Source organism: Sinohyriopsis cumingii, chromosome 15 (genome assembly GCF_028554795.1).
Source record: "Sinohyriopsis cumingii isolate HCF-2022 chromosome 15, ASM2855479v2, whole genome shotgun sequence".
In the NCBI taxonomy this organism is placed as follows: Eukaryota; Metazoa; Mollusca; class Bivalvia; order Unionida; family Unionidae; genus Sinohyriopsis; species Sinohyriopsis cumingii.
The window spans coordinates 31,439,585-31,452,437 of NC_142975.1; the positions used below are offsets into that span (position 1 = coordinate 31,439,585).

The following is a 12,853-nucleotide window of genomic DNA, read 5'->3' on the forward strand; positions in this document are numbered from 1 at the left end:
TTTCTTTCTAAACGGTCCCTGCAATAGGTTCACCATTGGGTCAGAGAACCATTCCAAGGTCACCTTATAATCTCACATAATCTAGTGTCAATAAATGAAGTATATGAAAAAATAATAATCACACAAATGCATACACACGTGCACACATTCATTTAGGACATAATCCTGTTTTCAATAGAGAAATACATACATACAGCATCTAGGTGACAGACTTTGTGATATTATAGTCATTTGTTCCTGTTCACCCTCAACTCGATGAAATATTTTTTGGTTAGCTATTAGCTTACAATACAAACATACTGTATACCATAACATGATGCTATTATACATGCATTTGAATTATGTCATTCATAGTTACTGGTGGAATAATGGTTCCCACATCAACAAAATTGCTTCTTTCTTTTCAGATTTTATTGCAAAATATTTTTCCAGATGATAGTGGTCTTTAATACAAACTTTCAACCCATCTAATCTGGGCATATCCCATTTCATTTTACATAATATTATACAGATGTAGTTACTTGGCTAGAAGAAAACAACAATTAAAAGGTTTTCCACATACTCCATCTCTATTTATTTCCCCCAATACAACAAATATAATTAAAATTGAAATAAAACATGTGAGTGTGTCTCTCTCTCTCTCTCTCTCTCTCTCTCTATATATATATATATTTATATTATATATTATTTCTTGCTTGCTCCCATTTCTCCCTGTTCTGTCCAGAAGGAGAAGTCACTTCTCCTTAAAACTTAAGTCTAGCTTTACACCTGATAAGGATTTTAAACATCAAATTATACCTTGAAATGCACGGACATTTGTTTTGAGATAACATTATGATTTAGCTTTAAAGCTATCAAAGTCAAAAATAGTTCCCTGACCATTTCCTATACACAATGGGTAGGTACCTTGTTCACACTTGTAAGGGAGTTCATACATAACTTATTTTCATAGCATCTTCTCCTGTCCAAAATGCATTTTTCTGTATTAAGAGTTTCCAAGCCAGTACAAAACAACATCAAAAAGCATTTATTTTGTTGTCTTTTTGACAAGATCATCATTTTCATCTTCTAATAAACAGGTGCTTAATCTTGCATATTTCTTATTCAAATAAGCTGACAAATTTTCTGTGACATAGAAGAACTCTATGAATCTGTTATTTTCAAAGCTAATATAAATTTATATATAAATTTACCAATATCTATCATTGCCAAGCCTTTACGAAAATTCTGAATCATAACCTCTCTTTTAATTTTGTCCACTTTTGATTTCCATATAAAAGTGAAAAATAATTAATTTAATTCCCTGATGAAATCTTAATGAATGATTAGGTAATGAGATGAACAAATGATTAAGCTCTGGCATAAATAAGGTTTTCAAAACTGTCATTTGCTTTTCCCAATGTTTAATCATTTTTATCATATCTTTTTATTTTCAAAATTCATTTTTACCATTTTATCCAAATCCACAGAAAAATGTAAGCCCTATGACGTAAATTCAGTCAACCATTGTAACTTTAACCCATGATGAAATGTTTCTGAACTGTATTTTTTGCTTCCTATCCCAACTGTTCTTTTTTTTGGTCAATGTCAACTTTTAGTACTGAAATTCTTTCCAAAAAGTTTAATACTTCAATAGAGCATTACTTGGATTCAAAAGAGCCATCAAGAATTAAAAGAGTGTCATCCATACACTGTGATAGTAAAAATTTTGTTTCCTTTAGCTAGATACCTTTTATATTTTGATTCTTGAATAGCACCAACAGTATTTCTGCACATAATAAGAGATATGGAGATGATGGACTAAACTGACAAAATATTACAATAGTAAGTTTTAGCCATGTGACTTATGCTTAGTCCAAAATATAAAAAAATTAAACATCATCAAAAAATTCTCATGAAATGAAATCAAATGCTTTTTTCAAAATCAAATATTCATAATACACCTGCAATTTTTAACTCTATTGTAATGTACATAATATCATATATTATCCCTGTGTTTTCTTCAATGTCTCTTTTACAAAACCAACTTGATCACAAGATATTATTTAAATCAGCACCGATTTTTTCTTCTGGCATTACATCCTGATGCTAATTTGTATACAGCATTAAGTAGACTGGATGCCTGTTCCTTAGGTACTACTTAGGTTCATCATCCTTGGGTATGCAAGTTATAATGCCTCATCTCAAAACAGTTGAGAATGATCCAGATTCATATGCTTCGTTAATTGTTCTAGCTACAAATTTCCCAATGTCAATCCAGAAGACATATAATTTTTTGTACACTGAAATTAATAATTATTTTTTTGTATACGAAAAATTACATCAAATACTGTAGTTTAGTTTAAACCATATTTATTTGAGAAACTTTGTCAAATACAATTATAAACATATGATTTAGGGGATTCAGCAGAAAGCATAACTGTGGGATAAATTATATCAATGAAACAGCTATACCGGTAATCGCTCACGTGTCCAACAGTATACTGGAAAATCAAATATCAATGGACCAGTTGCTAAAATGTGATTAGGAAGAATGAGGTATGGTTAAAAAGGATGAATCAAACAAAATTATTCATATCTTTTTTTAGGAACAAACAGTATGCTTTGAATTAGTACAGTATACTATAGAGTACAGACCATGAGTGTGCTATGCAGCCTGTTGATTTTTTTTTAACGTTAATTGTTTTCTTTCATTTCATGCTTGAGAAATAAGAAAATACACACAAAATGCATACTAAATAATGACAAAACTTATAAATATAATCATATTCATATTAGTATAAAACAATTTATTGACATAGTAAATTTAACAAGAATTTGTACTTTTATGTGACCTGTTTTTGATTTTGCCAATTATAGAGCAATTTTAATAGCATACCGGGTACTGTAATCCATATATAAGTCAATGCAATTTCAACGACATAATCCATATTGAAGTTAATTCGGAGTATAAGACAAGGACCTGACATTCAAGTCAAAAAGTATCAACTTATAGGCCGAAAAATACGGTACTATTTGTCCCAGCTGATTATTCTTGTCTAAGCATCACTAATTTCTTTAACCGCATACAACTTTGTAACTGCCAAAATCCACATCATTTTCACATGGTTTTGAGATCGTATGTCCAGACTAATACAGAGTGTAGAAACTTCATTTACAAACAGTGACATATCCTCTCTCACAAATCATCTACTTCAAAATACTTACTTGTGATTTCCATGTCTATTGTTGGTAGTGACGAAATATTTGTCCCATTCCCAACAATTGAAATTATTTTAAAGATCAAGGAAACTGATGCTACTGGTTCACAAATGGAGCCCATGAATATTCCTTGACCATCACTTGTGACAAAGGTACTGTCACTAGATAAGCAGACATTTCCAGGATTAGCTTCAACTGTTACCTCCTGAAAAACAAAAATGTAAACATGATTTGTGAGTCTCAGATTAGCTCACAAAGCCACCCCTCACATCCATTACACATATTAATTGTAAACAGATATTAGGTAACAAGGAATATATTCTGATTAGTAGTCACAATGAATCAGTTATTTTGCACATTCTCATCCTATGATGGACACACTTAATTTGTGGCAATATAAGAATTTTTTGTAATTAGAGCTCAGGCAACATTTTTAGGCAAACTTGGCAACACTGTTGAAGGTAATTTATTCTGTTCTTTATCTGTGAATGAATGTTGTTCTGTCCTTCCTTCTGAAGGGGTATATAAATAGCTAGCTTTGTCAGTTTGAATTTGTTGGGAAACATTAAATGACTCGTGTACAATTCTCCAGAGCTCACAGATATTTTCTTTTGGATACATCTGCTCCAAAACTAGGACTTTTTGCTAACATAAACTTGCTTTCTTGAACAAGTAGTTTACTAATAACCTCTATGCCACAATTCTTATTTGTTCCTTATCGCTATATTGGGTTTTTAGTCCATCAATGCCAGTGTGCTGGTGCAGAAAGAGATATTCAAATAAATATTAATTTAATTTTTTTTAATCCTTATTTATTTAATCTTAAACCTCATATGGATATATGGTTTTGTAGCATATGATCCACGAGGCTACACTGATTGATAAACAAAATGAAAATTATGTTTTACTTTTAACTTGTCTGTTTTTTAATTAGGATCAACAGTATTCTGCCCTTTCAAGTATAATTTTGAAATATCGCAGAAAGGGAGATTGACTGACATGCCATCCATATATACCCATCCATCCAACATGTACATCTGACTCATATTTAAAACCATTTTTGGGCTCAAATTCCCTCAATGGTATTTCCATTATCTGCTTCCTGGTTCCAACAATCCGATTTATTTCATAACTTTAACAATTATTATCATCATTACTATCATCAGTCAGTATTTGTAGAACAAAATCATAATCAGAAAATGAACCATGCCGGGAATGAGATATTTTGGGTTTTCCAAGCAGCTTTTGTATTTTAAACACTCATTTGTAAGACTTCCTTGATGGAAGGTTCAAACTACACCATAATACTTGTTCCAGGGTACATGTACCAATCAAATTTAGTTTAGCAACCATTTATATCATGATTAAAGAACTCGGATGTGTTACAGTTGCCTATCGGAAAAACAGATGTGGTGACAAGAACGGTTAAATAAAAATTGTATACTCAGATTTGCAGATTCTCACACGTCACTGTTCTCCAAAGGTGCAAATTTGTACAAACTTTGCACAATTCACAAAATCACACACCCTGATAGCATCTCCGTACTTTACCTATCAATGGATAGTTCCAACCTGTCCATCAAATTGGGCACATTGACCAATCAAAAGTAGGTATTAATTTCATTGCATAGTTACGCATTACTATCCACATTTGCTCACAAACATGAGACCATGCTTGACTATTCTTGTATTATATTGCACAGGAAATTAAAAGATTATGCAGAAAATCAATGAAAATTTATCAGAAAAATGATTTTGTCATGGTGCTTGGTAGCACATGAGATGCACATTGTTGTTCTTCTGACAGGATGCAAGAGGGATTTTTTAAAATAAATTCTCAAACCAATCACCAACATGAAAAAAATGTCTGTATTGGAAGTGACGCATTATTTATAATCATCTTTCATATATAAATACACAAAACTTTTTAAATAATGATAGCATTTGATATGCTTGTTAAAATGGTGAATAGAATTTTATGCTAATTTTATGCTTATATTCAAATTGTATATCTTATTGGAGCCATAATATTACATGCAAAAGAGAAACTTTGTGTATACATGTTGTTTATTTTTGTACTTTTATTACCTTGGTTTTTCTTTTAAAAATTGAATTTGGAATAGTGGAATCCTGTATCATGCTTCATTAGTGATGATTCTATTAACATTTTTAAACTTGAGCATTGACTTTTAACTCGTGTCATGCTGACAAAACACCTCCCTAAACTTTTAAGTCTTGATTGTCCCAAATCCTGTTCATACATATCATTACAAAATTGGATTTAGACATAAACGAGTTCAAAATTTTAAATTTAATTATTTTGGATACGGTTTTTATTAAGGAAGGTTTTCAAAAACTATTCAGATTGATGAAGAGGTGAAACAGTATTAATATATTTATTTTGTCTTTATAAGGCTTGAGACTATAAATCCTCTATATCCCACCACCAATATATATTTTGTTCTTTCAACTTCAAATAAAACAAACCTGTTGCAAATTATTGATTTTAAAACACCTGCAAAATGTTATAACACCAATAAAACAAGTCATACTTTATGTATATTTGATTTAATTTATATCTGATTTAATTGTTTGTAAATTTTTAAACCATTTTATTTCTAATTTCATTACATGTCAAAGTAATGTAATTTTGTTTACTAGGATTTTGATATTTTCCAGAAATAGTTTGACCTGACTGTTTAATCATAAACACCAAACTTTGTATCTTTTGCTGACCTAGTTCCTGGCCTTGATTGAGAATCAAGTAAACAACTTTTTTTAAACTCAATTTTAATGTGTGAATGATGATAGTGAAATCGAGACTGTACCGGAATACGTGATCTTAGACATGTGAATACCTTCTAAAATGTTCAGGAATGTGATCAAGTGACCCTCATCCAGGAATCTGTTTTACGTCTCAAGTTACTGTATAACCTTTGTCTGTAGAGAAATTAGTAAGTCGAGCTTCTAAACACTGGGACGTAAGGTGTTCGTTTTGTTGTGACCAGTTTGGAGTTATATTTTAATGTTTATTCAACTTATTTGGATTCTAAAAGATTAAATCTTTTTCCTGGAAATATTTGAGTGCTCATACAGAATTCTTGGACAAAGATGTTTGTTTAAATTTTATTTGGAAATTCAAACACCGGAATATTGTTTGTGAAGCAACAAAGGACTGTAGACACATCAGTAATATAGAGGCTATGGTATACGTCATCGCCTTCCATTTTGGATTTTTTGTCAGGACTCGAACCTGAATTCATTAGAACATTTCATTACTAGGATGTCTAAAATTTATTTCGTGGATTATTCTTTGATTATTTTTGGATTTGATTCTTAAAACCTTAAGTTCTTATTTTTTCATTTTTACGGTGTTTATCTAGGGAAATAAATTATTTGTTAAATTTTTCAAAGCATGTTGTTTTCACTCTTTCTTTTGTTACTGTTTACTAGAGCCTAAACACATAAGAATACTAATTAGCAAACAAAGGTCAAAGCAGATGCAAATATATTCCGTCAACATGCATGTTGTTGCTTACTTCAATGTGCCATTAGCATTAGCTTCCTTTTCAAGAGATTATGATAAATGATCATTTTACATGGATCTGATATAATTTAAATTTACTTATTTATCAATGATACCCTTATGAAATGTTTCATCTGTCCAACTGAGGAGACATGTTACCATGGCATAAAAAACTTAAAACATTTCCTTCAGTCACTTGGGCAATTTGGTATAAAATGCTTATTTACTTAATTACCTTTAATATATGTTCTCCTAAACATTACAGAATTATTAACTGTAGATATAAAAATACTTGGTTTATTCTTTTATGACAATTATAAATGATGATATAAATGTAATGAGTACATAACGTTAGCTTCATTTAAAGTTTTTTAAAAAGTACTGAAGCCATACTAGAAATCTTATAATTAATAAGTATGGATAACTTTGCAAGATCAGAAAGATTTTGTTATTTTGTTCTTTTCTAGCAAAATGTTATCTTCTAGTTTGTTCACATAGACCACCAGCAATATGTTGTAACTCTGACCTGATTTTAGCCATCAAAAGTACTAATTTAATGAATATATCATTATGTGTAGTTATTCAAGCTTTTCTTTAATGCACAATCAGAAAGAATCTTGCAATAAGGAAAGAATGTTTTAGAAATATTGTCAAAAATATTTTCTACTGAATCTGTTGCTGATGCTACTGGATCCGCACTCCATTTTCACAATAGCCTGTGAGCTGCAGCAACAGTAATTAAGTGGGCAGAGCCTATCGTTCAAAATCGGAACTATCCATTACTGAATCTTGTATGAAATTTCTGTTACTTTACCAATACATCTCGTTTGTCAAGCAGGGAATAAGCAGCATTAATTTCTTCTGATTGATGATTATTGTTTAACAGTTTAACTCACAGAGCTTATGGCTTTGTGGGCAGTTGATATACATCATACCAAAGTTACACAGTGTAGCACACTATAAATAGAACACAGGTAACCTTTTTGACCCCATACACATAGGCCTGCCTGTTAACTCTTCAAAGGTTCAAATGGATTTTTTGTTAAAAACCACAAAACAAACAAGAAGATTCAATCTAGCAGTTAGAAAGCGAAACACCAGTCTATGCAATTCAAAACACCTATGACAGAATCTATGTCTGGGGCTTTTTAAAATTTTAAAATGTTGGAAAGGTCTCCTATATTAAAAAAGAACGAAAGAAAATCAGTCACTACACTCAACACACTCAGATGAACAGGTTACAAAGGATTGACATTTTTCCCACAGCACCAATCACAAAAATTTCTCCACCTGGCATCATAGACCATGGACAAAGTGCATCTCCTAAACAGTTCAATACACCTGGAAACTGTTCAAGAACTTTTTCCTGCTGGTTATGTCATCCAAGATGAGCCAACTACTGCGCCAAGCACAAACAGTGCATATAAAGAAAAACACAAACTATAATACAATATGCAGGTTGTTCAAATTCGCAAAAGAAAATGAAAGACATGTATGTACTAGTCAACGTCCATGGTAAACAACATTAATCCTTCACTTGACAGTGGGTAATATTTAATTTTAAATTTTCAAATTATCAAAATCCAAATAAATATAAAAATATTGTGTCATGAATACAGTTACAAAATGAAATGGACAAATATAGTGGATACCATATACATACACTGCTAGATTGCAATAGTGGCATGAAAATATAAAATTTTGTGGATTTACAGTATTCTGTATTGTGCTCATGAGACAACCCTCTCTGCATAAACTGAACTTTATAAAAATATAACATCAATGTTTAAGGATGCATATGCAACACTCAACCCTCTTCTCAACACTTATTCACCATCTTACTTATGATTTTACATCCATTTAAGTATGACAATAAAATGGTTCATAAGGATACATATATGTTCAAAATGAAGTTTTAAACCGCTTGAATACATGGTCTCTGATATAAATCTACGAAGGAAAAGGTTTCAAACTCGTGAAAATGAAGATTTTTGTGGGTGGGTAGGAACTAATTTAGTTATGTGTGTGTGTGATTTGGATTTTTAAGGTAGCTTTTACAATTTTTAAGTCATATTGCTACAATGTCTGCAGTGTGTCAGTTTATAGTGATGTCTAGCACTGGGACATCATGCTGCAGACATGTAGCATGATGTCCCACCCAGTCACATATTCCTAACACCAGGTCGACCAGTCCTAACAATTTAATTACAAAATACTTAATCTATTTCTACTGAATAGATAGTATTTATACTGAATCAAATGACAAATATTCCATCTTCCCATTAGGGGAAACCAAAATCTTCCAGTACACTGGATCGACCCTGTATGAGAATCCCATACATTTCAGAAAATGATGACAGGCCCTCTTCATTATTTTCCGTGAGCAGCCTAAAGTGGGACATCAGTGAGGTGAGGATGGAGGGAATCTGACAATACCAACAGATAAGTTGTAAATCATCAAAATTACTTTTACCTCCCCTCCCCCCAACAAAAATAATTCATTTAATACAAGTAATGCCGTACCTGTTGCTACTGCATAGCAAAATTTATCAGTTTTGTCAGAGGTCTGATAATCCTAAAACTGGCAATTAAAACAAAAAACAAGACAATAAATATTCACCCTCACTGAAGCATAGGGACTATTAAAGGATAAAATCTACATAGGTCACTTTTTAAGCCATGACAATTAGACCCAGATGAAATGATGTTGCTTTGATTGGCCAACAAACAAACTTAAAAGGAGAAAGTAGTGTGAGAGAGAAATTCTGGTTTTCATCACATCTTCCAAAGATTAACAAGTTGGATAGGCCCACAAAACAGAAATGGCATGAACTTCCTGGCAATAATTTTCATGAAAGATCTGTTCCTATCAGTAATGGACTTGTAAGCTCTCTTGATACCATATTCATTGTATATGTTGGGACACTGTATTTGTTGGGACACCATAAATTAATTTTAAAAGAAATTTTGTTGTGCCCTTTATGTTCTGGGACACAGTTTTTTCAATTTGTAAGTTGTGGGACACCTTTTAAATCATTCGAAAATTATATGACTGAAAATGCACTCCATGAGAAATTTTATTATAATAAGATAAAACTTGAGATAAGACCCTGTAATCCACTGCAGCAGCATCTCATCAACACAACCCTTTTCCTGCACTTGCAAAATCCATTCTTTCGGTGCATGAATATTTCTTTTAAGCTTTCTCATGCCATGAATTTTTTTTGTTAGAAGCAACAGATCTGAAGCAGAAACTGCAAGGACTAAAGTCAAGATTTCTTCAAATCTGCATCAGTCACCTTATTCTCGCACTTTTAACCCCCCATTTTATTGTCAGTTCATCCAGGAATGAGACCAAAATACACTAGAATTTCATTCCTGTTAATGATCATATTGTTGGTGAAACTATCTTCTCTTCTGGCCTTCATGAATATATCAAATGATTTTATTGTCTCCTAATATTCTGGGCAATGCTGAGTCATCAATGTCCTTGCATGAAACTCTATATTTTGTCACTTTAAAAATTGTTCCATTGTTTCAATTTATTTTCAAAACTCCTGTGAATACCAATGAAAAGGAACCAAAGTTGGCTTCCTTTACTCAGCCAACTTTGTATATTTAAAAAAAAATTGGCACACTTACAAGAATAAAAAATTAGTTTCCAAGGTCTCCTTGCTTTGCAATAAAAAAACCTTTGTATTGATATCCTTTAAAAAAATCTGCTTAAAAGTATCTAAAATTGGCTTCTGAGGTTGGCTTGCTTTGTCTTTTATGTCCTGTCAACAAATTAAAATAATGAGTTTACTGCGCACTACCAGTTATGTTATTCACCACCTGGGCTTCTATTTGCTTGGCATCTGTAGTTACAATTATTACAAACGGGCATTGATGTCTACGGGTAAATAGTACACACTACAATAACTTGCTTTATTAATACTTTTTGTAACCCATGCTAGCAAAACGATTGTAACTTGCACTCAAGTGAATGTATTTTCAAATATGATTTTTATTTGTGAGATAGCCATGTAGTTGACCTGGATATTATTCAATGTGGCTTATTTTGCACCTAAAACCATGTCAAGCGTGTATGGCAGAAGCAAATGGTGCACAAGAAGAAGGTTCAAAAACTTCCTGTTAGGCAAGAATCATACACGTTGGAAAGATAGGGAATGCAATAGTAGCAAGTGCTATTAAAATAGAGTGAATTCACAGTAGTTAAAGCAGTGGGAGGCAATCATGATCAGATGAATGGCTGTATCACCAAACAAAAGCAAAAGTAAAACCTGTGTAATGCTGGCTACTAAAAAGGGGGCTACTTACCAGACTTGAATCTGGTCCAGAGTAAATTCGTCGTCCTAAAGAATCCCGTATTTCAACAATAATTTTATCTTCAATGGGGAAATTGGCACCTTGCTTCACCTTGACATCATCAGCATTTAGCAGCACTAAATGTTTAGCTTCCTGAGCTAAAAAGAAAAATATAACAGAAGACCCTCAAGTTACTATTTCGGAAATAAAGATAACCATTCCACATTTCATGCAACTGTTGAGAAGTATGAAGCAGAGCTGCTGCCAAGATTTTATCAAAAGGTGGAAGCTCCCCCTTGTCACCAAAATAAGTGGGAAATAAGTAAAAGAAAGGGAGGGGAGAAACAGCTATAGTTCAATATGTACTTAACACAGAACTATCCATTTCTTTTTATGCCTCATTCATTCTTTTAAAACTGTATTCAAAGCAAAATCCCCAAAATATGTCTTCTTTCAAATGCATTAATATGTTGATGGTTTCTGTGGTTACTCTTTATTTTTGTCTAAATACTCTTCTCTGCTGAGAACCTCCTATGAGTCTGCTGTCTAGATGGTCATATCCACAGCTAGAACAACAATATTCTAGATGTGGCATGATATAGGCATTGTTGAATATCTTTCTCTGCTCTTGACAGAGATGAAATTTTATTCTGTTCAAGAAATAAAGCAGCGCCTTTACTTTTTTAGTGACATTATTAACTTGCTTTATCAAGCACAAGATATCGTCTGTCATGATACCAAGTTTTTCCATTTTCAGACTGTTTTCCGTCCATTCCATTTAACATTACTTGGATGTCATCATTCTCAGCTTTTACTCTTCCTCATCTACATATGATTATGACTTTTGATTTAGCTGCATTTATCTTCATACCACTGAGCTCATATCAGTTATTCTCTTTAACCAATTCCCGATTTGTTTTAGTGCCAAGCTCATGGCTGCTTGATCCAATGTTATATGGTATAACTTTGACATATAGCATGAAGAGTAATTGTCCAATGTTATGTATATTTGATTAGATATATATTTATTTCAACTTAATTGTTTGTCAGTTTTAAAAAATTTTATTTTTCATTACATGATATTGTAATGTAAATTTATTCACTAGAGATGATATTATTTTAGAAAATAGTCTGACCTTATAGACACCAGTTGTTGATCTAAATACTGACCTTATTTCAGAATTTGTAGCAACCTTTGTGAACAAGTTCTATTTTATTTCAAAATGATTGGTTGTTTCTTAGGCCGTGATGGGACCTTGTCTTTAAGATATAAACAATTATTTTTTTTTTTTTTCTTAGAGAAAAAAAGATTAGTTTTCGTCAGGGTCACGCTGGGTAAAAATTACCTGTAACAAGTACTTGCTTCAATAAACTTCTAGAAGATGATCACGTGACCCTTCTTTACGTTTTAGAAAGCCCATATAACCCATGTTTTGGAGAACTGATAAGTAGAAGCTGGGCTGTTAAACTGTTGGTAATATGCCGTGCTGTGTGGAGTTATTTCAAATTACTTGGTTTGGAGTCATTTCAAATCACTTGGATTCAAAAGGATTAATTCTTTTATTTTTCTGGAAAATGTGTGCTCATGTAATTTTGTGGAACAAGGAGTTTTTTTTATAAAAATGTATTCAGCTATCAGAAACCGGAGTGATAATTCTAATTTCTACATGGTACTGTAGACTTCAAAACTACAGACTGTAGCATACGTCACTGTCTTCCATCTTGGATTCTTCATCATGATTCAAACGTGAAATCAATAGAACATTTTGTTATTAGATCCACTAAAATTTTATTCTCAGATTATTTTTGGATTATTTT

The 12,853-nt window shown here is 32.0% G+C and overlaps 1 protein-coding gene across 1 annotated transcript in view; it reads right to left on the minus strand.

The window, feature by feature from the left end:
- LOC149781502 (uncharacterized) overlaps positions 1-12,853 on the minus strand; it is a 109,752-nt gene that overhangs the window by 10,561 nt on the left and 86,338 nt on the right. Inside the window, exons 7-8 of the mRNA XM_089934976.1 lie at positions 11,048-11,193; positions 3,208-3,406 (exon numbers count right to left, since the gene is read on the minus strand). Coding sequence (XP_089791102.1) covers positions 3,208-3,406; positions 11,048-11,193 — 345 coding nt within the window. The remainder of the gene's footprint in view (positions 1-3,207; positions 3,407-11,047; positions 11,194-12,853) is intronic.